General features: G+C 38.8%; 2 protein-coding genes across 8 annotated transcripts in view; one reads left to right on the top strand and one right to left on the bottom strand.

Moving 5' to 3' along the window:
* Positions 1–13,193, bottom strand: part of ARL6IP6 (ADP ribosylation factor like GTPase 6 interacting protein 6) — a 40,209-nt gene extending 27,016 nt beyond the window's left edge. Inside the window, exons 1-2 of one of the 4 annotated variants that reach the window (XM_057551927.1) lie at positions 12,208–13,193; positions 10,667–10,720 (exon numbers count right to left, since the gene is read on the bottom strand). In XM_057551927.1, coding sequence (XP_057407910.1) covers positions 10,667–10,720; positions 12,208–12,607 — 454 coding nt within the window. In that variant the 5' untranslated portion in view covers positions 12,608–13,193. The remainder of the gene's footprint in view (positions 1–10,666; positions 10,721–12,207) is intronic. The other 3 variants (XM_057551928.1, XM_057551930.1, XM_057551929.1) reach the window with 3 other exon arrangements.
* A 250-nt stretch (positions 13,194–13,443) lies between these two features.
* The window catches only part of PRPF40A (pre-mRNA processing factor 40 homolog A), a 63,493-nt gene continuing 49,404 nt past the window's right edge, over positions 13,444–27,532 (top strand). For 2 of the 4 annotated variants that reach the window (XM_057551926.1, XM_057551924.1), the window contains exons 1-2: positions 13,444–13,885; positions 15,157–15,288. In XM_057551926.1, coding sequence (XP_057407909.1) covers positions 13,610–13,885; positions 15,157–15,288 — 408 coding nt within the window. In that variant the 5' untranslated portion in view covers positions 13,444–13,609. Of the gene's footprint in view, positions 14,012–15,156; positions 15,289–27,532 lie in introns of all 4 variants that reach the window. The other 2 variants (XM_028166769.2, XM_057551923.1) reach the window with 1 other exon arrangement.

The raw sequence follows: 27,532 nt of genomic DNA, 5'->3' as shown, positions 1-27,532 counted from the left end.
TGTGCCTGGAAGGTGCTACACCTGAAAGGCCATCCTGACCAGAATGCAAAATGTTTCAGCAGTAACTCATTTGAGCAAATGTCTTGAGGACTAGATTGCACTCCTATCCCAATATCCTTGCACAGACTCTAGAACCTTGACCAACCTGTGACTGAGTAGAGAGAACCTTAGTAAAGACTGAGGTGCAACCTTCCTGCCAACCCAGAGACTATATGTTTGGGGACTGCTGTGGAATGATGGAAACTTCTCAGTATCTAAAAAAGTGAGAAAGACACAAAATATCCCCAAATAACAAAATGTGAGGCTCCCTAAAGCGCATCAAGCTTTTTCACATAGGTGCTTTAACAGAACACCTGCTAAATTTAGTACAAAAATATTCTTGAGTTTTCAGAAATGACTACTATTCCATGATCTAAGTGCTTGCCTTACTTTGGACATTTTAGTTATTTTATATTCATTTTGAATTAATCAACAGTTACATCCCTGATAAAACTCAGGTCACAAGGACAGGGCTAAAAAAGTACATTGCAATATTGTGGTCTAGAAGTGCTTATGCTTCTGAAATTACTCAATTCATGTATGAACAAGCAGAAGAGCCACAGAAGTTGGCAATTTGCAACTAAATTTTTAACGAGGCCCTACCTTCAGAATCCTGAAGCTAAAAATTTGATAACTTATGTTTTGTAAACCCATTTTACCAAGAGTTAACATAATTTTTAAAAGGTACCTAAAAATGAAGCTAGTCTTCCTTCCCCAATTTACCAACTCCATTCCTGAAAGCAATCATTTAAGAGTTTATTGTTCATCTTTTGTAAATTTATAGGTAATGTAGATAGTCATGTACAAGAATGGGGCCAGTTATATACAAGAAATGTATACTATGTATATATTTTCTCAGTTTATTTTATGCAAATGAGATTCTCAGCAGAAAAATTGTCCTGAACTTTTTCACACAACAATTTTGGAGACCTTTCATATCACTACACATAGCCACAATTCCACTGCATATTTTTAAATAAATAAATTAATTAATTATGGCTGTGTTGGGTCTTTGTTGCTGCGTGCAGGTTTTCTCTAGTTGCGGCGAGCAGGGGCTGCTCTTCATTGCAGTGCACAGGCTTCTCATTGTGGTGGCTTCTCTTTGTTGTGCAGCACAGGATCTAGGCACGCGGGCTTCAGTAGTTGTGGCACGGGGGCTCAGTAGTTGTGGTTCGTGGGCTCTAGAGTGCAGGCTCAGTAGTTGTGGCGCATGGGCTTCACTGCTCCGCGGCATGTGGGATCTTCCTGGACCAGGGCTCGAACCTGTGTCCCCTGCACTGGCAGGTGGATTCTTAACCACTGTGCCACCAGGGAAGTCCCCATTGAATATTTTTATTATTCCACTTTTTCACTATTAAAAACAATGCTGCAAGTAACATTCTTGTACTTAACTATAGTTACACAAGGATATCTGTAACAAATTTCTGAAGGAAGAACTGCTGTGTCAAAGGATATAGGTCTTTTAAATAAATACACACATCCTTCCTTCTTCTCTACAGTTTAGTTTTCATCAGTTGATGATATGATGGGAATTTATCTCTTCCATCCTCTTGGACTCAATATTTTCACCTAAAGCAAACATAAGGGTAGGTGGGAGGGACTTCCCTGGTGGCGCCGTGGTTAAGAATCCGCCTGCCAATGCAGGGACACAGGTTCGAGCCCTGGTGCAGGAAGATCCTATATGCTGCGGAGCAACTAAGCCCGTGTGCCACAACTATTGAGCCTGCGCTCTACAGCCCACAAGCCACAACTACTGAAGCCCACGCACCTATAGCCCACGCTCCGCACCAAGAGAAGCCACCGCAATGAGAAGCCCGCGCACCACAACAAAGAGTAGTCCCCGCTCGCTGCAACTAGAGAAAGCCCATGTGCAGCAAGGAAGACCCAATGCAGCCAAAAATAAATGAATAAATAAATTTATTTTTTAAAAAAAGGGTACGTGGGTAACTCCTATTCTAATCCCTTTACTGGAGTTGTATATTCACTTATCTAATTGGGGAGATCATTTTTCAAAATACATGATTTTTGTTTCAAAGTGTAGTTACTTTTCTAAAAATATGGTAGCAGCTTTATGTATTTCTATAAAAGCTTCTAGCAAAGAAAGATTATGGTATGTTCTAAATGTTTTAATATTATTTAGCAGTTTCAGGCTTACAGGAATGAGATGACTTTTAGAAGTTTTATGAAGTCAGAGATGTGGAAGGTGGTCAGCACATGTTACATGTAAGCAGAAAAAAACAGAAAAACAAAACCCTCCCATATTCCCATACTGGGAAAGGTTTCTTATTAAAACAATGTTAAACAATCAATTACACATTCTTCATAAGATGTATTCCTGCCATAAATAAACAATGGGATGAAATGTGACAGCACATTGCTAATTTCAAGGACTGTTTTACAGTTTGACATTTGAAATGTTTAAACAAAGTAGTATACTATGAAATACAATGCAGTAATAAAAAAGAATGAGGTAGATCTATATATACTGATACAGAATGAACTTCAAGATACTTTAATAAAGCTACAACATATGCATGATTCCAACTGTTTTTTCTACAACACCGACAAAACCACATATTTTAAATTATCATATATATTCATATTTCTATATACCATATATAGAAAAAGACCTGAAAATATCCACAAGTATACTGTATACTTGTATATCATGTACAAGTAGATTAGTGGTAACCTTTGCTTTAACTGTCGGAATTTTTTTTGTAGTGAGACTATATTATAACTTACATAACTAACTTACGAAATTAAAAATGAAAATTAAATAGGTCATTTTATGAGTTGTAAAAGCTATAACCAGCTGGCTACTAATAAGTTTCGATGTACTCATGCATAAAACTAATCAACAATTTTTAAAAATTTTATCTAAGCAAATTTTTGCAACTTTATCAGAAAGCTAGACAGACTTGGATCTTCAAACTTATTATTTCCAAGTACAGGAGCAGAGGAAAGAGGTCTTCCTCCCCTACCAGTGCCCCCTGAACACACAGTTGGCATACAGCAGCTACATTGACAAAGGTCTCCACCCAACTGCCTGTCCACCTGCCACTCAGCTTGTAGCAATTCCACCCCCCTTCCTACTAAAAAGGGTAAAGAGTAGAAGGGGACATTCTGACTGGACCTGGTGAAACTTGAAAACTAAGTAACATCTGTAGTTTCCAACCATGTTAAATCATCATATTCACATGGGAAACTTTAAAGAAAACTTTTTTATTACAGACAATTTCAAACATACACAAAAGTAGAAAGAAGAATACAATGAAACTCCATATACCCATCACTCACCTTGCAACAATTAACTCATGGCAAATCTTGTTAAACCTGTATTTTCCCCTGAAGCTTGTAATCTTTAGTATACTAGGAAAAATAGTTATTACTATCATCTTGTTCCAACATACATTTTCCCTTATTTTTTTTAAATAAATAAATAAATTTATTTTAAAAAAGACAATTGTATCGTAAGTAGTCATTTATTAAATGTCAAATCAGTCATGCAGAATAGACATCAAGTACTATTCAAAAAAGGGCAAGAAAACTGGGGTTTCAACTCATCAGGAAATTCTTCACGACTAAGCATGGTTGAAGAAAAAGTATAGACTCTGCATCAGACTCTGGGGCCAGAATTCCAACTTTGACATTTACTCCCTCCATGAATTTGGGTGAGTACTTCAACTTCTCCAAGCCTCCTTTTGCCTACCTGTAGAATGGGAATAATGATGCCTACTTCGAAAGGTAAGTAGAAAGGATTAAATGAGGTTATGTATGTAAAGTATCTGGGAGAATACCTGGTTCATGGCAGATGTTCAACAAAGAGTAGCTGTTATTGGTATAAAGGAAGAATAACTTCAGCTGGCCTTTGAAGGATGGCAGGGGTGGGGGAGGGAAGGTAGGCAAAGCATGACCAAGGCCTGGAGGTGGAAATATCTATGTTGGGTTTTGCAGTAAATAGTTCAGTGAGTCTGGCAAAGAGGGTGAGAGTGGGAGGCATGATCAGCAAAGTGGGCACATTTAAGAGGGTGCAGCCTTGAATGCATGGCTAAGGAGGCTAGCATTTATTCTTTTTTTTTAAATTAATTAATTAATTAATTTGGCTGTGTTGGGTCTTCGTTGCTGCACGCGGGCTTTCTCTAGTTGCAGCGACCGGGGGCTACTCTTCATTGCGGTGTGTGGGCTTCTCTTGTTGCAGAGCACGGGCTCTAGGCATGCGGGCTTCAGTAGTTGCAGCGCATGGACTCAGTAGTTGTGGCTTGCGGGCTCTAGAGCACAGGCTCAGTAGTTGTGGCGCACAGGCTTAGGTGCTCCGCGGCATGTGGGATCTTCCTGGACCAGGGCTCGAACCCCTGTCCCCTGCATTGGCAGGCAGATTCTTAACCACTGCACCACCAGGGAAGTCCCCTAGCATTTATTCTTGTTGGCTAAGAAGACAATGAACGTGGAGCAGTCCTAGACACAACCTAGGTTAGAACCGAGTGCAGACAAGCCCAGCAAGAGCTACAGTCCTCACTGCTCTAAAGAGCTGTGTTTTGCACCAGGTGCTTCTCACACTGCTCTATGCCTCAGTTGAGGTGAACTGATGTGGCCTTGGACTGGAGAGCAGCCTGTTCAGTAAGCTGTGACTTACGCTTAAAAAACCTGTTAGCAAAACTAGCTGTGCTAATCCAGATTCTTCTTTCCGGAACAAGAACAAGATAGTAGCTGCTAGAGCTGAGCAGAAATGTCTTGAGGCAGACCTGGGGCTGCGGTGTCTGCTTGGGACCATAGGTACCCTGAGGCTAGGAGGATGCCGGGTGATAAGAGAGCAAGGAACCTGACATGGATGGATGGTTGGTCAAAACACACAAAGGACCTGCCAAAGGTAGATCCTAGCAGGAGCAGTCCTCGCACCCCTGGCCTCTGCAGCGTCCTCCAGCGTCGTGCCCATCCCGGGGACCTTCTCCTGGCCACTGGCCACCCGTGGCAAGCCTCGTCGGGGCATGCTGCGTAGAGACGTGTCCTCCGACGTGCAGCGCAAAGCGCTGGATAAGATGTTCCAGAAGCAGAAGTACATCAACAAGCCTGACCGCAAGAAGCTGGCAGCCAAGCTGGGCTTGAAAGACTCACGGGTGAGGGCAGTCTCCCCAAAGCCCCTCCCCCCACGCATCGTACAGATGGGAAGGTTCTCTGAAACCGCTTAGGTCCCACTGAACAGACGGGGTGGGGTAAGGTCTAGAGAGGGAGTAAGTGCATGAGCCAGCTTCGTGGAGGCTTCTCGCTATCTATTTTCCCTTATTTTTAATCATTTAATGAACAATTTACAAAAGAATAAAAAGCTGAAAAAAACTGTTAGAAATTTTAATAGATATAGTAAACCCAAATTTTTATTCTGAGTTTCCCTGATTTAAAAACAAACAAACACACTATAAATGGGCATTTCCTCTAAGTGCAAATAACTGCTTACTAACTTCATGCATGTATCTGGAACATAACCATCCTGTAAATACTGATTTTAGACTTCAGATACATCTCTAATTGGTTATAGCTTATTATTAGTTTTGCTTTTTCTTTGTGCACTTGCATCATCAAAACACAATGCTTGAAGGAATTTTTAAAATCTTTCATGGCTTACAAGACATGGAAGATAACCATCTTTGCTCCATAATTTGTAAAACATTTTCACTTTTAGATTTATTAACAATTTGAATGCTCAATCCAATGATTTTTTTTCCATTCCTTTCCAGTCACCTGCCATTAGCATTTCTCCACTTACAAACAGTATCAAATAAATTAGTGTGCACAGATTCATAAAAGATAAAGACTGTTATACATTCTTTTAGCAAAAGGGGATGGTTCGTGTTTTTGTCTGAAGTCCTTTCTGTTGAATGACTAACTGGATGAGAATACTATAGTTTTCTGAAAAGAATCAGATAGTAAATTATCTTCAGCTTCGTCTGCCATCAGGTTTCTTTCACAACTACTCAACTCTGCTGTTGTAGCATGAAAGCAGCCATAGTCAATATATAAAACAAGAGGCAAGGCTATGCTACGATAAAACTTAATGTACAAAAACAGGTAGCAGATCAGACTTGGCCCAGGGGCCACAGTTTGCTGACCTCTGCTCTGGAGGATTCCATCATGTTATTCTTTTTAGCATAGTTGAGAATAATTGATGAGTAATATTAAATGATTCCTAAAATAATGAAATAGCAAAATGTTTCCAGATACAGGAAAATAAGTTCATTAAAATCTTATATCTTAGGTTTATAAAAGGGGCCAATACACCAATATGGTATTTCAAGATCAAATATGCTTTATTCTATAGAAAAAAATATAACTCAATTTTCTCTTTATTCTCTGGAAGGTCCCCTAAGAAAGAGTAAATGATATGAAATAACAATTCTTACAAATAGAACTGCTCAAGAAAATTTAAAAATGAAGACTGGGTCCAATGGACCCTGATGGCATACTGAGCATGCAGCCCATTAAGTGACTTTAACTTTGATTCAGGAGATAAGGATAGGGTCTGAAATTTTATAAATGCAAAAAAAGAAAATCTTCAGGGTTTTTTTTGTTTGTTTGTTTGTTGTTGTTGATACACCTGGGGGATGGGAACTACTGGACCAGTAGTTCTTGTAAACTAGGAGCATCAGCATAACCTAGAAACTTACTAGGAATGCAAATTTCTGGGCTCTACCCCATACCTACTGAATCAGAAACTCTGGACCCGGTGAAGCCCAGTAAAATGAGTTTTAACAAGTTTTCCAGGTGATTCTGATGCTAGCTAAAGTCTGGCTTTGTTAGCCTCAGAAACATCCCTCCTGATCACCAAAGTTGGGCCGGGCAGTATCATACTAACAATAACAAACCAATTTCTTGAGATTTAGAGGTCCTAATGTCTGGTTCGCATTACTGCTTTTACGTGTCAAGAGGAGATTTGCAATGATTTCATGACTAATAATTTAGCTGCACACTGATAATTCTTGCTAATAACCTGTACTGCTTTTGCCTTGCTACCATGCCTAAACTATCTCATGGTTTAGAAGGGAATATTTTATACTGATGGATGCAGGATAGTTGGGAATACCAGGTGAAACAACACGTTTTTGGCATACTGTAAAAGTTCAGCAGTGTTGTTAATTGTTGAACGTGTCATTCGCACTTCCATAAACTTGTGCTTTCTTTTTAAACAAAGTTTTTCTCATTGGGAGTTACGGTCATTCACTATAAACAACAGATATTAAAAAAAAAAAAACTAACTATAATTCCAAAACCCATTTTGGTTGTATCCTTCTAGTCTTTTGGGGCTTTTATTTTTCTCTTCTTTTTTGCCTTGGTTCTTTTACTGATATGAGTAAGCAATATACACAATTTTACAAAGACTGTACTGCAGAATAGGATAACATATTTGTAAATTTTTAAATTAAATATTAGAGTTACTCCACCCAGCTACAGATAGCACTGTATCATTTCCTTAATAGACTGCGGGCTCAAATTACAAGGTTCGTACATTCCCTAAAAAGCTCAATTTCATGGTTTCAATCATCTTTCACTGCAAGGAAGAAACTGAGTGAGTTGCTCCCAACTTGTGCCTTTCTAAGAGAATGGGTCATTTCGCAACACACCCTTTCTCTTGGAAATTTTTACCATATTTCTAATGTTCTGTATCATGAAATTATGATGGTAAAGTCTCACTTATCACTCTGCAGAAGAAAAGTAATAAATCATCAACTCTTTAAATGAGCTGGCTTCATCTTTGATTGAACTCAGTATATGTCAGTCATCTCTTCTCTGTAAATGTGTAGAAGCCTGGAAACATCTCAGGCATAAAACAGGCAGTAAATGGGCAGCTAAAAAATGAGAATAGCCCTTGACACTGCAAGATGCTAGGAATCTGCTCCTAGCCACAAAAGGGACTTAAAGGTAACTATTAACCAGTAGGTGTCAAGAAATGACAGGCACCAAAGATCAGGTTTAAAAGCTTTTTAGACATTGAAAAAACTCCATCAAATCTGATTACAATTTCTGTATGACGCTATTTACAATGTTTATAAAAGTACTAGGCCTACATTTAACTTGATAACAATATTCTTAGGTTAAGTACTTTCTGCTAAAGGCAATTCCTTCTATTTTTCTTATGTACTTATTTCAAGTTTGCCTCAAATAAAAGGTCATTTTATCATACTTTATATTGACTAGGAAAAAACGCAAAAATTGGAAATAGGACTGTGTGAAATGTGATAAAATTTGGGAAAATGTGACAGATACAAAAGCCAATGTGCAAAAAAGAAACAACTCAATGTCATATATGATTAGTGCAATCCATTTGGCCGGAAAATAACTTCAAGGAGGAATGATAGGAATGTGATTTTAACTAAATAATCAGAAGTTTTATTTTATTAATCTCCATGAAAAACAGGCTTACAATAGTGGATGGTTTGCAGGATAATTATAAAAGGAAAGCCCTAAGAACTCTGCAGTGTGACTCTAATGCCACCCAGGGAAGATTTGGGGAGATGAGTTCCAAAATCAGCTGATAGTATTAATCACACCTCCCTGGCTGGACTACCTCACTAGTGAAGATGAACACTGTGACAGCCTAATCCTGTTAGCCATTAGGATCAATTAACTCCCCAAAGGCACTGATACAATGCTCATCACGAACCCTTTTTTAAAAACTATCAACAGGGCTTTCCATGAATATTTCTTTCAGAGAAACAAGGATGACAAGAGAATAGCAGTGTCTCAGCTCCTTAGTTTCTTAACAGGCATTTAGGCTTATATATTGTTAGCCTGTTAGCTTATATACTGTTAGCCTGTTAGTCCTTAGTCAACTCTCAAGAACTTTTAACTACTTTTGAATACATTTTTAAAAACTGCGATTCTGGCCCTGCAGAAGTATTTCTCAAACTGTGGTTTATCAGAACTTGTAAAAAAATGAGGATTCTTAGGTCCTACCCTGGGGCTGAAACAAAGTCTAGAGATGATTTTTAAAAGAAAGTCTGGTGATTCTTACACATACCAAAATGAGAATCACCGCTATAATCTGCTTTTACTGAGCTATGCCAACCTTGGACTAGGATTAAACTGCAATAAAAAATATTTGTCATGTGCAAAATTTTTATCAGTCTGTCTAGAAAGAAAACTGTTTCATGGAGAGTAGTTACTGGGCTCACATTATTTGTTTCTAAAAACCAACCCACTTTCAAACGAGAATTGAGGCAGTATGCATTAAAATTTAAACATTAGTCACTGAAATATAAAGATAACAACATGTATAGACTACTAATTATGATCAAAAAAAGGTAATACACAATCAACATTACATTTAGCTGTGAGGTTCCTAGTAAACAAGACAAAATAAATACAATGAAATACAACAGTAAAAAAAAACCAGTATCATCTGATAAAAGGCTGCATTCTGATTTTTCTGAATGGATGACTTCAACAACAATGTTTATTACAGATTCTGGATTCATGTGAAAACTTTTACATCAATTGTAAAAACGTAAGGATACAATTTTATAGGCATTTCCTCAGCTGTAAGTTGGTAATCTTGCCAACTATTAAATAGCAAGTTAGAATTCATGTCTAGTTCTTAAGATTCAGTTTCTACTGCAGCAAGAGTTGACAGATCAATAAATGCTATGAAAAGCCTTAAAATCTTGGTTGTTTTTTAGAGATGAAACAGTTTAACAACACACACTGACAAAATGGGTAACTAAAAAGTACGTGTTTTCTCATGCAAGAAGTTGAGACAAGCATAGACAAGTTTTCATGGGACATCTAGCAAACTAAGTTGTTTGTAATTTGAAGATAAAGGTTCCCCTTCTGCAAAATCAGGTGAACTATACCTTGTATCACCATGAGGACCTTAGCCTCGAGGAGGCAGTTTAAATAGGTTAGGTAAGATTGGAGGAGGGAGTAACATGCGGCTTAGGATCTCAACCATTTCCCACCCCCCCCACCCCAATTCAGAGTGGTCAGCCAAAGAAATTACAGCAAACAGGAGCAAAATATGCCAGACAGGTCAAGTTCTGAAGTCTTCATAATCATTTCGGCGCAGAGAGAAAAAAAGATAAATAACAACTGAATTTTTCACTACAAACCTGTAAACTGCAGCATTCTACAGACATACTACAGAAACTCAGGTTGACTCTTTCCTAGGCATGATTAACCTGTGTAAATATGCCCAATGCTTTTCATATTTTTTGAAAAACCAAGTTGCTTATAAGGGGATCTGAACTTAAAACTTCTCATGAGGTCGGCTTAAGATGTTATCTTTGTTAAGTTTGTGAGGTAAGGTTTTTTTGTTTGTTTTTAATTCCTGGGAAGAAGTGTAGAGAGACTTTTCCAAAAGGTAACTAAGAAACATTAAGTATTCTCTGAGTCTGTTACATACAGTTGTATTCAGAATGTATTCCTAGTATGTCTGGTATACACATGGAGATACCCCCATACACATGTAAAAAGAAAATCTAACAAAAGTTACCACACACAAATGCAAATGAAAAAGAGTGAAACAAAATTGCACAGGGAATATATTAAGTATTTAACCAAAATTCTGTATAGTTTAAGCATAATCTAGAAGAACAAAAGTGAGCTCAAAAATCAAATCAAGTGACAATAAAGTCCATACCTAACAGTCCAGTGTGTACATCATCTTCGTTCTTCAAATTTTCAGCATGTAACTCTGTAAGTACAAAAAGGGCTTGGGTAAAAAAGACGATTTTATAATTTGAAGAGTACCTCAAAGGCCAGAAAGGCATTGTGGAGTTGTGGAAAGTGCTCTGGAGCCCGAAACAACTGGGTTCAAATTCTGATTCCATTTACTAGCTAAGTGACCTTCAGTAAGCAAATAAGATGTCTTTATGAGTCAACTGCCATGTATATAAAATGGGAATTTTTATTCCCTGGACATTTTATGTAATGCGAATTATTAGGTTTTGAGTTCAGCTCCTTTCTCCACCCTCCAAAATAAGCACAGCTCAATGTGTTGTGCAATGTACTTCAACTTAACCAGGTTTTGTGACTTTATGAACAAAGGCAATCTCTCAGAGCAAAAGAGAATTAAACTACCTACAAGACAAAACTCTGAGTTGCTTTGAAAAAATGGGGGAGGGAAGTGATAGAGGAATGAAACATTGGCACCCAAATATTTAACATTGACAATTTACACCCAATATCATTGTATGAAGAGGTAAAACTCTCACATTAACTTGCCAATCTGTCTTGTGCATGAAACTCAAGCATGGTAAAGTGTTAGATGCCATCTACAGCCCACTAGGGGCTTGGAAGCAACGAGGAAAAAATAAAAACTGGAATTAAATAGATTTAATTCTACTTAGTGAAGTAAAATACTCGAGTGGCAATGTGTTGGGTGCTTTTCATACAACAGACTAAGGTATTTTTTCTTGTTTAGCCAAAGTCACACACCACTGAGAACTGAAACTTAAACTGAGGTCTCTTTCCACTGCAACATAAAATATCCAACCACATAATACATCTGTATAAGCACTGGAAAACATTGCAAGGCACATCTCTTTCTATTCCAACCTGGCCAGTATTTCAACTTAAGACACGGAAAATAACACCATTAGTCAGAGAGAGAACCTACTATCTTGCTCCTACAACAGAACTTCACCACTACACTGGGTTGCAAACCTAATTCAAAACCCAAGAGTGTCTATTTTACCTATGCAAGTAGAAATTTGGGTTGTGCGATGGAAATCTTTGTCCTTCAGCAATTCAACGTGTACAGAGGAATCGGTGGATTGTACATCTTTAACCATTTGTGGATTAAACTCTTTGAACGTGTATAGCCTAATAATTACACTTTGCACCGTCTTCCTTTAATGACGGTTGTTTTGCATTTTGTTTGATTTTGCCAATATTTTACCGCTAGTGTTCACCGACTTTAAGATATTTTTTCAAGACTACCCACTTATCAAAACCCTTTCTTAAAATGGGTCTTCTGATCACGGACCAAGGTCCTCTACCGTTAAGAAAAGAGAAGACAAGGGAGAAGATCAAAGAAAGGTGCGGACGAGGACTCTGGATGAAAGCGGCTACCAGCTTGCCGGCCTTTGATGGAGCGAGGGAGACGAAGGGGAGAGCCACGTCCAGGCTCAACTAAAGTAAACTCTGGACACACTTCAAGGCCCGGGCTTCATTCCGTACCTTTTACGATCAGGTAGGTGATGGCGAGAAGGAAGGCGAGGAGGATGGCAAACAGCAGCGAACAGAGAACTGAAAGGACCTGGACCGGCCAGCGCCGGGCTTGGACTCTGCCGCCCGCATCCGCCGAGAAAATGCCATTGCGTTTATCGGGCAGGGCGGGAGACCCGTCCCCATCTGGCCGGAGTAGCGAGTCCTTTCTAGGTTCCGACGACGCCCTAGCCGAGAACTCCGCCCGCAGGTCACGGGCCACTCGGTTGCATCCCTCCTCCTCGTCGACTTCACCCTCACCCCAGCTGTCTCCCTGAGTGAAGGCGGAAAACGCCGGTTGAGCAAACGGGACAGCAGTGCTTAGACGGCGGCGAGAAAGGGCTGAGCGCCTCCCGCTCTCCACGAACGACATGGCGGGAAAAACAGTCAGGTCCGCAGAGGTCAAGCGTCGCCCACCTGCCCCACCCCGCGGTCGCAGCAGCCAATCACCGGCCAGGCCCTCCACGGCCTCCACCACCTGGCCCCGGCGCGCAGGGGTGCACAAGGGTGCGTGGCTGGGCGAGGAAAGTGCCGTGGGGCCCGAGGAAAGGCTGGGCGCCCCCGGACCAGAGCATGACCCTCAAGTAGTACGAAGGAAGGCGCGCAGTGAAGTGCGCGGGGAGAGACAAGCCGAGGCCCAAGGTAGCCGAGTGTCCTCTCCCTGCAGTGCTTAGTCCGGGCCAGCGATCTCCGCCACCGCCGCGTCACCTCCATGGAAGCTCGCGCCCAGGGAGCCCCAAAGCCGCACCTCCCCGACGCTCGGTCCTAGCGCCCGCCCATGCCCCTCTAATACACGTTCCCGAACCTATTTGCTTTCTCCCTTCTTCCCCTCTACGCCTGCACTCGCCCCGGCTTCCCCCTCATTAACGGCAGCTCAGCTTCCCGCGCCCTCGCCTCCCTTAACTGCCCTTTCCTCCTTCCCTGTCGCATTGTTCTCCCCGCCCCTACCACAACTTCCCTCCACACCGCTCGGCACGCCTCCTACCCCCACCCCGGCGCGCGATCGCCAGCTGGTGCGTACTGAGCTCGAACCCGCTCCTCACGACCCCTCCTCTCGCCTTCCCCGCCCCCTTCCTCCACTTTGAGCCCCACGCGCGCGCATCCGGCCCCGGCCACCGCTAACGCGAGAAGCTGCTTACTCCACCCCCACCCCACCCTACCCAACCCCTGGCGGCCTCAGGTTTGTGGGGCGTACGTGACTCGGGCGGGGAGTGAAGGTGGCAGGCCCCCACTGCCCCACCCCCTACGGGGTGAGGCTGTCTAAGCTCGGGAAGCTGGGACACAGTTGTCTTCCCTTCCCCGGGGGAAGTTGGTGGAGTTTTCCCGGCAGAGGAGTCGGCGCAGAAACTTCCTCCGTCCCCCTATTCCCCCCTCCATGCAGGCGACGCCGAGTGAGGCTGAGGCTGGGGGCGAATCGCCGAAGAGCTGCGTGTCGGCAGCGCAGTCTGATTGGACAGCGGGGAAGCCTGTCAGCTTATTGGCCCCGCTGATCCCGCCCCGTAGCGCAGGGCAGCCTTTAACCTTTAGCCCCAGTGGGCGCCAGCCACTCAGATCGCTTCTTGTTGGTATGTGTAGCGGCAGTGGCCGCCGGCGGAGCAGTCTGAGTCCGACGATGAGGCCGGGGACGGGAGCCGAGCGTGGAGGCCTCATGGTGAGTGAAATGGAGAGCCATCCTCCCTCGCGGGGTCCCGGGGACGGGGAGCGGAGATTGTCCGGCTCAAGCCTCTGCTCCAGCTCTTGGGTCTCTGCTGACGGCTTCCTGAGGAGACGGCCCTCGGTAAGGGATCGGTGGGGCAGGGGGAAAGCGGCACAATGAAAAACGGAGTCAGAGACAGGAAGCTTTCTCCAGAAGGAGGAGAAGATGAGAGTGGACGAAGGAAGAGCTCGAGATGGTGGGATATGTTCCGAGGGAGAGAACTGGGAGGGCGGGGATGCACAAAGGAAGGGAAGTGGGATCGTGGAAGTTCCCCGTGGGTTTGGCCTAGGCAGATGCGCGGTGGAGGTGCTGGGCCCTAGGCGGGGTGAGCGTTTTGGAGAGGTAGGCCCGATTAAGCAGGCGGGGGGAAGGCGGAGACTTGATTCGGTAGACTTTAACAGAGGCTGCCAGAATTTCTTCACTAGTAGTAGTGTTGTCTGCAGCGGGGGGACAGCTGGGAGAATTGGCAGGAGATAATTTCCTGCTTTTAAGACCTGTAACAATGGACACACAGGTAAAGAAAGTACTTGTCTTATGAAAGCGCGTTAAGATGGATGAATTAGTTGTTTGCATTTAGTGTTCGTGAGTGACAGACCTCATTTTTTGGGTTTTTTGTTTTGTTTTGTTTTTTTGCAGGTGTAATTTTAGCTGTGTTAGAGATTCTCTTAGGAAATAATACGTTTGCTTGTTAGGAGGGAAGTGTCCCCGGGTACCCATACTGTTTGTTTTATGTAAGACCAGCCCTCATCTGAGTTAATTGGGTAAATTCAGCGTTTTAAAGCTTAAAATCATCTTAGAAATGAATTTAAGAATAAATGAAGTTATGAAATAAAAATAGTTGACTATCTGATATCTGTGTGAAGTAGGACAAAGTTGTGGTTTTCACCATAACAGTTAAGTTGGCATTCACATACATTTCCTCCCAGTTTAGCAAACCAGTTGGTAACTGATTAAATCAGCATGCTTTTAAAAAAAAACCCTACGAATTAGGTGTCCAGTGATGATTTTAATTTTTTCCATTTTGTTCTGGAATTTGGTCAGGTGCAAGCTCATAAATACTGGTGTTGTACATTTTATTTAAGGCAAGAAAGTATAAACTAATTCAGTAATTGAATCACACACATTAGCCAGATATTATGTCATGCATATAACTGATTTGTAGAAATCAGATTTTTGAGAAGCATTTATTGGTACTTGCTAATTTTTAAATTGTTCCTCTTTTTCAGATGGGGCACCCTGGCATGCATTATGCCCCAATGGGAATGCATCCTATGGGTCAGAGAGCGAATATGCCTCCTGTACCTCATGGAATGATGCCGCAAATGATGCCCCCAATGGGAGGACCACCAATGGGACAAGTAAGAATGTTTTGTTTTGTATTTCTTTTACTTTTGCCTGTGGTATTCTTGTGTCAAAGAATTTCAAAATCTGGGTCAATACTTACAGCTGTTTAAATTTCAGTTTATTCCAGAATAATGTTTTTAAGTGAAATGTTGTATAATCATGACAGTAACCAAATTTTGACTGCAATGAAAAATCTGTATAAGAGATATACTTTCTACAGCAACAAAATTGAGTTGTTTTTGTTTTGTTTTTTTAAATTTAAAAGTAGCAAAGTACATGTAGGCTTTTTAGTTTAATGATTTTCCCCCCAAGTATGTCAATTTTTGTAAATATGCTATGTCAATATAATTTTTGTTGGTGGACCTTGTACATGCATAGAATCTGAAAACAGCAGTTGTTTAGGCCTTTGACTTAGGATTAATTTTATTCCTGAAAAAGCTTCCTGGTGTGTGTGTGTGTGTGTGTGCGCGCGTGTGCGTGTGCAGTGGGGGTGGAGGTGGGAAGGTTCTACTCTGATTTGGTTCTTCATAGGACGGTGCCAAATAGGTAGTTTATTTTCCACTTATACTATTTTGTTTTTTTTTGTTTTTCTAAATGATTATTGCTTCTGCACTTCTGCTTTTGAGCTGTCCCTTCCATCTCCAACATAAATTGTAAACATTTTGTGGGAGTGATTTGGACCAAAAGGTTTTAATGCTGACTCAACGAATTCAATAGAACTTAATTCCTAGAAAAGCATCCAAGAAAGGTAACAGGTTCAGTTACCGTAAATAATTTTATGCCCCCTGTTAGGTTCTATAATACACATATCCTTTGGTGGCTGGGTTCTTTCCATTTAGTGTTTCAATAAATCATCAAGTATTTAGGCTAACAAAATATTTTGGAAAGCCAGTCAATTAGGTATGATCTTTCTGCCAGCTGGGGGCATCATTTGGTTTGGTAATCATTTAAGCCTTGGTTTGAGTTATTGGTGAAATTGTAGTGGAGAAAGGAGCTCGCTCTGTGTGTATGTTTGTTTTTTTTTTTCTTAAGAATAGAAGGGCTTAATGTCAAGTGGTTTTTTTCTTTTTTATTTAAGGTATTTAAGAGTATAGCCCTTAATTTTGTATAAAAAGTTTTATTCAAAGGCACCAGGCCCAAAAGATTCTGCCTGTAGGAGTTCTTTAAATAAAAGAACTATTTATTCTGTTACTCTAGGATAACACAAGTTTTAAAACTCCCTAGGTGATGGAGAAACAACTCTGATTCCTCTTCTGTTTCTTTCCATCTCTAAGCAGCAAGGAGCTCTTCTTGTTTTCTCAGTAGAGCTGCTCTAACTAGATAATGAGCTTTAAAAAATATTTATTCTTTAAATGCTCTGGTTCTTATTTAAAATTAGTTTCTTTCCACAGAAAGATAAAATAAAACAATTTGCTACTGCCAGATGCTTCTCTCTTTTCTGGGGCCTTCTGTTTCCATTGGGCCAATCAAGGTAAGTTTTGCAAGGGATTGACCTGCTTACCCTTGCTGTGTTGGTGCTGTTGCACTACCAAAACCAAGATACCAGCTAGTCATTTTGAGTAAAATGCAGATTTTATTTTTTAAGTACTCATGTATCTCATTGACATAAGCTGGTCACAGTTTGCTTTATGGCCCTTTCTCTTTAGCTCTGTAGTGACCATCTTCCTGGTAAGGTTATTTGCTACCTGGTACACATCCATTCAAATACTCTGAATTTTACCTTGTGGTTTTCTTCTGCTTCTTTCCTAGACCAGTATATGCCATGTGCCTTTAAGCGTACCTGACTATTTAGATGTTTAGAAGTCTCTCTGTTGGCTCCTGTTAGGATAACGATTGAATGACTTAAGAACCCAGCTCTGAGGAACTCAAGAGAATCCCCATTTTTTTTTCCCTTAGATTATTCCTTTTTTTCCTCTTGATATCTATCAAATATGGGGCCCAAGTCTTGGTAAAACAAATTCTTGTTTTAGCTTTGATAACAGAGTGGGAGGGCATGGATAATATAAACAGTCATGTATTCAAAAATCTAATTTAAAGCCCTATGAACAACTACCTTAAAATAAAAGTTGATAATTCGCAAACTTGATCCTTTTTTCTGCATCGTGTCTTCTGTCTACCCGCCCTCAGAAGTATAAGTGAGCAGTAAGTGGTCAGAAGATAATGAGAAGAAGCAGGGTACCTATATAGCTCACTACAGTGACACAGAGTTGGTAGGGTTCTGTCATCCAATTTTAAAAAGTTAATTCACAAATTCTTTAGACTTTGCAACTGAAGGTTATGGAACCTTCATGTATATTGCCTAGTTCACATTAAGATCTCATTCTGGGACCAGCTGAGGACTAAAATTGGTGGCAGTCTTACTTGCTACATGATTGTGGTCTTTGGGATGTTACTGAACATGACATGAAATTTTAAAACTTGTTTGTAAAATAATATGCAGACTGGACATAACAGTCTACAGAAGCCAGAGTTTGTACTTTTTGAAATGCAGCAAATGATTTAGATTAGAGGAGTAGCATGTTTTGTTTTAGTTCAGGAGATAACCTAGAATGCCTTTTTAGAATTTAGGATGAATCTATTAGTAGTAATAGATATTTGGAAATTATCATATAGGTCTTAATAATACTCTTTCAAGTTTATCCTGTAGGTTAAACTTGCCTTTCTTATTGTACATTAACTTCAGATGGGAAAGTTGTGCTTCTACTTTTACAGAGTTATAGGATCTTACAGTTGGAAGGGACCTTACAAGTTTATAAATGTTAATGATAAAATAATTTTTCTGCTTGGTGGCAGTAGAGATTTATATTAAGATATAATTATGTATGAAGCTGTCTTCTTTCTCTATGTATATTATAAATAATGTTTTGCTTTAAAATATTTTCACGTCTTATTCTTTTGTTGTCTTTTCTACAACATAAACCATCCTTTTCACAGGCAATTTGGCCTTCACTTAAGCCCAAGAGTCTTCCTGCCTGACTTTTTTTTCTTTCTTTAATTCTTATTTTTCCTCTTCTTTTAATGAGAAGAGTAGAGTAAAAGAATTAAGGTCCCTTTCAGCTCTAACAACCTATGATTCAATTTAGATCATTTGATAAGGATAGGTGATATGTATAAGATTTTATGGGTTGATGTGCAAGTAGAAACAGGAAATTCTTTTAGTAATGCCTCCCTAATTCTAATTATTCAGTATTTTTTTCTTGTTGCCTTTGTTCAATAAACTGATAAATGAATAATTCCCCTTTAAAAATAAGTCGGATTTTCATGTTCTTGTACTAAGTAAGGCAGGTTTTTATAGACCTTATTTCTATTCCTGCTGCTATCTGAGCTTAAGTCATTACACTCTCATGCCTAGGATACTCTTTACAACTTTTGAGCTGGTTTTCTTGCTTCAAGCTTGTCCCCCAAAAAACTCTTTTTAGATTTCAATGAGTTATCTCCTTGCCCTAGAACTTCCACTGTTTTTCTGTGCCTATAGCGTAATGTCTACGTTCCACAATTTAACTTTCAATTATTTCCCATAGTATATAATTCAGAGCACGATTCTGAGCTGCATGTCTTCACATTCCCTAATATGAACGCGGGCTGGTCTTTTCATGGTATTTTGAGTAACTTTATTAGTTCATGACCAAGCTTGTGCTGTTTTTCTTGCTCTCCTGCCCCCCAGCTCTCTACTACCATGAACTTTCCTTTATTTACCTAAATTCTGCCATTTCAAGTCCTGCCTTCTCCAAGAGGTCCTCAGCAATAAATTTTCCCAGCATATACCTCCCCTTCAGATTATTAAAATAAAATCCTATGTAATCCGCCCATAACTCTTACTATTTCACTTATTTTAGCACTTGTTTTGTTTTATTATGGTTTATTTGCTTTGCCTTTCCAACAATTGTAAGCTCTTAGGGGGCAGGGGCTATGTTCTGAACTTTTAAGAAGTCTATAGGTGCTGAGCACAGTTCTTGGCACATCATGGGTGCTCAGTAAATTACTTGTTGAATGAATGAAACAAACGCAGATACTCCTTCCTACAATATAAGCCAGAAAGTTAGTCAGTGTTACATGTGACTTTTCAGCGGTTAGTTATGACTTTACACTGTTACCACTTATTCTTGTTTTTAGGGTCTGCCTCTACTGTTGATTTTTCATTTGACAAAAATGGAAGATAAATAAGATGAAATAAGTAATTTTTGTTTGGCGAATAAAACTAAAGAACTTACTTCCATTTACTTTAAATTACAGGCAAATGTATTCCTGTCTGTATGACTTCATTGGTGATCATCTCTTTAAGTTTTACCAGATTTTTCCATACCCTAGGGAGAAATGATGATTTGGAATATAGGCCTTCCAGAGAAATCCAATATATTGATTGGTATCTTAGATTTATCTGACTAATTTGATAAATTGATAATGCTGTTGTTGCTTTTGAGTTATCCTCACTTTGGGGTGTTATAGGATCCTTGCCATTGAATTGGACATTAGCCAGTGAAAAAGAGATTTTTTTGTTTAGGTTATCTGCTCGTAGATTGTTGAATCTAGGTAACTTTCTTTATGCATTTATATTACCTAGGTGAGTGCATTTTAAAACATAGATTGACCCATACCTAATGTGTTGGTATAACTTTTGGGCTGTGTATATGGTTAGATTTTGATAGGTTTTAGTTTCATTATCTTTAGATAGCAACTCATTTAAATATGAACTCATCTATTCAAAAACTTCAGCTAGAGTAGTATTTCTGAGTATATTGGGATTACTTGGAGAGATGTAAAAAGACCATGTCACTTTGGAAGAATGAACTGTACTCCTCCACCCCTTTGAGATTTGCGGGGTGCAGTATTTTCTAAAGATGCTAAGAGGTCTTGCAGAAGCCTTTTAAAACTTTTTACTTAGTATTTTTCGGTTTTAGTTGGCCATCTTCCCCTCCCCCACTTCCACAGTCTCCCTTACCCCCCTGTTATCTGTTTATTTTGCTTTGTCTAGCACATTGTATAGAATTAACATTGCCTATAATTAACATTTTGCGAGAAAAGCTGAATTGGGGCCACTTACCCATTTAGTCTGCTCTTAAGGAGAAAAGGGCAATGTGGAAATAAGTTAGTATTAACACACATAAAAGTAGCAGCTCATAGAGTTGTAGGAGTGCAACAAATGTATTCATTAATGGTGGAATCAGAAAGGAAAGAAAAAAGAAGGGACTTCCCTGGCAGTCCAGTGGTTAAGACACCACTCAGGGGGCACGGGTTCCATCCCTGGTGGGGGAACTAAGATCCTGCATGCCTTGCAGCCTGGTCAAAAAAAAAAAAAAAGAAAGAAAAGATCTCAACGGGTTAACCTGTTGGTTTTTATTGGGTTTGTTAGAAATGTTGATGACATGACTTCCAGTCATTATCGAGTGGTATATCAGTAGATAGTACACATTTGGTATCTACTTACATCCATAGCTATGTACTAGAGTTTTTGTTTGTTTTTTTACCTAGAGAAATAATTGGCCTAAGTTGTGAAGGTTTGTAAGGTAGAAGGAGTAGATATACACTGTCTCATTTAAAGTTGTCATTAGTCTTTCATTCTTATTTCCTATTTCCATATCTTCATATTTCCATTGTCAGGTCAATTTAGCCAGTAGACATTGCCCATTTTCGTCAATAGACATTTAAGCCTCTTCTTGACTGTGTATTAGTACAAAGATGAACACTGTATATATACCATGCACTCAGGGAACTTACAGGTATCACTCAGATGCTTGGCCACACTTTTCTCATCTTTTAACTGCTGATTTGACTGTCACGATACTTGTAGACATTTGAATATTTAGTGGAGATGAATCTTTTATATTTGTTTTCTTTTTCTCCCTAGTCAAGTCATCATGTTTCTTCTACGTATTAAAAAAAGTTAAGTATAGTTAGCGGTTACTAAAGATGTGGTATTTTGCATGACAGGCTTGAAAGAAAATCTCCTTCTATCTGCCTCTTTCTTACTTGGGGCACTACACTCAAAGTGGAAATCTGAATCTTCTCCAAATCTGAGTGTTGCTGTTAGCCATGTCTCTTAAAGGACTAAACATGCCAGCAAGTGAGAACTGAGCTGAAATATAGTTTGCTTTATCTTAGGCTTTCATTTTTTTTTTTTTTAAACAAAATTTTCATCTCATTTATCTTAGACTTTTTTTTTTTAACAAAATTCTCAAATCTTATTTATTAGCTCCTGATCTGTTTGGGTTAAGACTTTTTAAATTACCTTTTGATTAATGAATGAGCATTAAGTTTCTGTTTGAGAACGCGGGCTTGGTATACTTTCTTTGGTCATTGGGTATCAAGAAAGTTGTTAATTCTCTGAAAGATGATTTTTTTTTAGTAGTTTTAAGATCATTACGTATTTATGATCATATATTTGTTGAATATAATAGAAAATTACCCTCTCTTTCCTTATACAGAAATAAGGACTAGTCATAAAGTTGTCTACTACAAGTGTTTGAGTCTCTGCTATGTCTATGTAACTGTCTTCTGTATGAGTAATACTTACATAAACATGCTCTTTGTCCTAAAGGTGCCCACAATTGAGAAGGAGCTAAAAATTTTCATATGGACAAATATTTAATGATTTAGCTAGATATAATACTGAATCTAGTTTAAAGGAATTGGGGAAGAAGATAGTAATAGTCTTGTGTCCCTCTGTACTTGTGTTCTAGAGGGCTCATGACCAAAAGGAGGTTTAGATGATTTTTAGAGTACGTTTTATAAAATCTTTAATTCTATGTGACTTGAGACACCACAATTTGTGTGTGTATCCCCAGTATGTTTAGAGCTTTTTAAAAATCAAATGATACAATTCATTTTTATTCAGCTCCTTTTCTAAGTTTTTGTGTCACATATCAACACCCAGTGATTTTCTTTTTACATTTTCTGTACCCTCATTTAAGAAGTTTGGGGTTTAGCAAGAGACAGTGGACTAAATAATTTAAACTATTTACTTGCCTTTTTTTTCACATAGTTTTGTTTTTTAGGGTTTCAGGGAATAGAACTGTGATACCTAATCTGTGTTAGAGTTATAATTTTATCATCATGTTTGTATATAACTGATTCATATACCCTATTGAATTTGATCCTCCTCACTGAAAAGTGGATTGGCTAGATAGATGTCCAGTTTATAGATAGGAATAGGAAGGCCTAGAGAGTTGAGTGAATTGTAAAGCGACATTGAAGAGCCAGCACTAAATGTGATCCTTAATCTGGGATTGACTTCTCATTACGTGTGTTGATTCCTACTGAAGGTGATGGTTTTACAGTATTTACTAGATGCCTTTAAAGAACCAAAGTGCCTAACTAACAGATAGCTAGGGAATAGACGAGAGAAGGGGCAACATGAGAGATACTTTCATTACATGAGTTGAAAGAGAGCAGTGGTAATAAAACAGCTTTCATTTATTGAGCGCTGTTCTAAGTGCCTGTGTGTATTCATGTATTATTCCATTTAATCCCTACAACAGTCCTATCAGATGAGTACTATTATTCCCTGTGTTGCAGGTGAGGAAATTGGGGGTTAAGTAAAGTTGCCCAAGATCACATAACTGGTGAGTGGCCAACTGGGGTAGGAATTCTGGCAGTCTGATTCCAGAATATACTCAATAGCTGTACTAGGCTGCTTCCCTGTATAGCAGTATGAGATTATGCCATGTTACACCTCCTTAGAATTTGAAGGAATAGTGTATACTTCAGTGAATTCTAAAGTCTCCAGGTTGAGAGAATTTAGCAAACTAAATAATTTTGAATACTGGCAGTTGACTTATTAAATGGTAAGGTTCTACTCCCTGTGGGAGCAGTTTGTGCAAATATTGTCTATTTTTTATCTAAATGTTTCTTATATAAGAAAATGACATGTTTTGAGTTTATATATAACTGTAGATGAAGAGGAAGTAAGGTTAAATGATTGTCCCAAAATTCAGCCACTTTGGGTTGTTAAGGACATGCTTTAAACAGGTATTTCCATTTATTTCCAATTGAATGAATATTTAGTTACATTCAAAGATGTAGTTTTTGCATTTATTCAAAACTTAATTTTTTGCATTCATTTATGTATTTGTTTATAAGGTAAGTTAGTGATGTAGGGAATAGTTGTTTTTAAATACTGTGCTTAATGTTAATAGCCTCTGTAGAGTATATTTGTGGAATTGACTTTAGCACATTTAAAAGGAACCAAGTATAAAGGCAAGAATCAAACTTTTTAGGTAATCAATTTGTAGCTACAGGTTGGCAGCAAGAGTGATTTTTAAAAATCAACCAAATTCAAGAGTTAATATTTAGACAAAAGGTAGGTTAGATTGTGTGATTTCTTTCCAGCAGGAAAAACTTCAGGAAATAATTATGAAGAAAAGAACTTCTGAGGTGCCCACATGAAGATGTACACTTTTGTTTTCATATCCTAATAAAATTGGGCTGATTTACATTTTGTATAACTAATTTGCTGTAGCACTGATAGGATTGCTTTTATTACTGTACCTTTTTTTATAATTCAAATATCTAGAGTGATCAATGAATCATGCTTGTTTTCATCTAACATTAGACATTTTCTAAACTGGGATGCTAAGAATGACTGAGCGGATTGTGTGGTGCTCCCTAGTTTGTTTTTTGTTTTTTGTTTTTTTATAATAACCCTTTTTTCCCCCTACCCTTAGACTGCCCTTCCTGTCTTCCCTCTCCCCACTGGTAACCACTAGTTTTTGTTTTGTTTTTGTTTTGTTTTAATTAATTAATTAATTTATTTATTTATTTTGGCTGTGTTGGGTCTTCGTTTCTGTGCGAGGGCTTTCTCTAGTTGCAGCGAGCGGGGGCCACTCTTCATCGCGGTGCGCGGGCCTCTCACTATCGCGGCCTCTCTTGTTGCAGAGCACAGGCTCCAGATGCGCAGGCTCAGCAATTGTGGCTCACGGGCCTAGTTGCTCCGCGGCATGTGGGATCTTCCCAGACCAGGGCTCGAACCCGTCCGTGTCCCCTGCATTGGCAGGCGGATTCTCAACTACTGTGCCACCAGGGAAGCCCTGCTTCCTAGTTTTTACTCATTTTTAATTTTCTTCAAATGGGTGATTCTTAGAATTTTCAAGAGATTCTTCTTGATTTAACTTTTATCATTAAAAGAAGAGAAATAGAAACATATCACACAAATCGTTGGCCACTTTGAATAAAGCGTATCAAGTTGTATATCTGAGTTACTTTTTAAAGATGCCAAAGTGTCCATTAAATTTAGATGTTTAATATTTTAGGCAATTTAGCTTACATCTCACATATATGTCTTTCACCCTTAACCATTCTTTCTCTGTCTCCTAACAACTGAAATGCTTAATTACAGCACTTAATATATTTGCCAAAGTAGCTTAAATGGAAATTTATGAAGCTCTACAAGGTTATTGTAATTTTATAACGTGCTTCACAATAAGCTTAGTATGAGCTACCACTTTGTAGCTTTAAGAATGATCTGGCTTGTGGAATTTGTTGTGGCATTACTGTAGCAACTATGTTAAGAATTTGTCCCTGTAACCATTTTGAACCAACATCCTGTTTTCATTGAATTTAAGATGTCATCATTGATGAGACACTCCATTATATTAGGTGCCCTGCGTGAGAAAAAACAAATGAGAAGTCTACGAATAAAGCTGGGATGCCAAAGGGCTATTCCCTCCGTGTGAAGCAAGAAGTAAATCTGCTATGGAAAAAAGGACAGCAAAGTAACTTGAATGTCTCAACTTTGTTTATTGGGCAAAAGGAGGGAAAAATCACTTCTGAGGATTTGAACCACACACCAATTCTCTCATAAGCTTGCAGTCTATATTCCCATTATCAGTGTGGTGTTAAAACAAGTAAATAAATAACTTAGACATTTTTTTTTTTTTTTTTTTTTTAATTTTTATTTATTTATTTATTTATTTATTTTTTGGCTGTGCTGGGTCTTTGGTTCGTGCGAGGGCTTTCTCCAGTTGCGGCAAGTGGGGGCCACTCTTCATCGCGGTGCGGGGACCGCTCTTCATCGCGGTGCGCGGGCCTTTCACTATCGCGGCCCCTCCCGTCGCGGGGCACAGGCTCCAGAAGCGCAGGCTCAGCAGCCGTGGCTCACGGGCCCAGCCGCTCCGCGGCATGTGGGATCCTCCCAGGCCAGGGCTCGAACCCGTGTCTCCTGCATTAGCAGGCAGATTCTCAACCACTGCGCCACCAGGGAAGCCCCAACTTAGACATTTTTAATGGTCTCAGGTTGATGGTGCTGCCAAGTGACTGGCTGAAGTCAACACACATCCTCTGAAAGAATTCAACTTCAGTCAGATGGGTTGACACATGCATCTCCATATTAGGTGTATCCTAGAATTAATGAAAAATGGAAATCATAACATTTCCACAAAATAGATTCCTCAGGCTTTGGGAAACAGGCCAAATTCTTGTAATAGCTTTTCATAAAAACATAGTATTTTGCGTATTTATATTTTTGTTCTTTGGTTTCATGTTAATAACATCACAGTTTTGCTTTAGAATTATCTATTTACTTTTAGAATATTCGGTTGTACATAATTTAAGAATCTTGCCAATTTTCGTCAGGTTAAACAAGCTTAACTAGTTGCTACCCCTCAGAATTTACAGAGATACAGAGGGATAATTTAGCTTTTTATTTGACATTAAATCTCATTATATAACCGATACCATGAGTTCTAGTCTAAAGGCAAATTTTTGAGATGTTTTAAAATTTGAAGTGTGGGAAGAAGAACAATTGAGAGAACTTTGTCAAATTCTGTTCTTTAATGATTTTCAAATATTGTTTGCTGTGTCATTGCCTGGTCTAGTAAACATTTGTTATATGTAAGCTCTTTTGTGCTTTGGTTTTGGATGGGCTTTGATCACTGTGTGTCTTATGAAGTAGAGAAATTTAATTTGAAATTACATTTATTTGTACAGCCATTTGTACTGCTATCGTGTGGAAATGCTCTGTTGCATGATGGAGATTTTTACCCCCTTTTAAAATGTTTTTAATTCTTTTTTTAAGATTTAGCAGAGAATTCTTTTAATTTACATGTTTAGTTTTAAAGACATCATTCCAGAAAGTTTGAAAAGTAGAATGAAAAATAAATAACCCATATTCCATCTCCCTAATGTAACTATTATCATTTTTGGTCAGTTTTATTCCAAATTTTATTGTATGTACGTCTGTGTTTAAAAATTTTAATCGTAGTGTACACACAATTTTGATTATGACTTTTTTCTCTTAACATGGAGTCAGAAGCATTTTTCATGTTGCCACAAAGTCTTTGTAGCCATAGTTTTGATATTTGCTTAATGTGGAATTTCTTTTTTTTTTTTCTTTTAATTGGAGTATAGTTGATTTACAATATTGTGTTAGTTTCAGGTGTACAGCAAAGAGATTCGGTTATACATATATATGTGTGTATCTATATTCTTTTTTTGGATTCTTTCTCATAGTTTATTACAAGATACTGAATATAGTTCCCTGTGCTGTACAGTAAATCCTTATTGTTTATCTATTTTATGTATGGTAGAGTGCATCTGTTAATCCCATACTGCCAGTTTATCCCTCCCCCCACAGTCTTTAATTCTTATGAGAAAATACTTTGATTCATTTTTCTCTTAAGTTTTCAAATTTCAGGTTCTCCATTTAGATTAGAAGTCTAGGTTTTGGACATGTTATTAGCTTTTGATTTTATATGCAGACCATTTTAATAGCAGGCCATTTCTCTCTGTTGCCCACCATGCTTCTCCCCATAATTACTTAGTTCTTAAAAGAATTCAAACATATTTGCTATTAGCCTAAAGCAGAATTGTGAGGGTGTATCTGTTGAGGGGAGAAGGGGAAAAAGCCTAGTTCTCATTCTGTTAGTTTGAGTTGTAGAGGCTTGTCACTGCTTTGTTTTCAAATTCTGTACTTTGTTTTTTTAAACTTATTTGACCTGTATTTCAGATTCTAGTCACACTTCTAGTCAAGTTCTTGTTCAGTGATGTTTAAACAGTTTATTGAATGTTTTGTGGAACAAAAAGGCTTTTTTGTTTTTTTCATCCATTAGTACCATACTACTTCATTTTAATGATAATTTAGCCGGTTTTGCTTCATGAGTTGACTTTCACAAGTAAGAAACGTCAGTGTTCAAGTGTTTTCTACCTTTAGTAGGCTTTATATATTCCTGTTGACCAATATGCTTATTTCTTTTTTGTTGTTCCTATTTCTCAGATTGTTCATTTAATTTAAAACTGTTGAATAACTGGTTACCTTGTTCCAGTACC

This window comes from Balaenoptera acutorostrata, chromosome 8, assembly GCF_949987535.1.
Source record: "Balaenoptera acutorostrata chromosome 8, mBalAcu1.1, whole genome shotgun sequence".
Classification (NCBI taxonomy): Eukaryota; Metazoa; Chordata; class Mammalia; order Artiodactyla; family Balaenopteridae; genus Balaenoptera; species Balaenoptera acutorostrata.
Note: the sequence above shows the minus strand (reverse complement) of the source record. Positions and strands in the feature narration are given on the sequence as shown.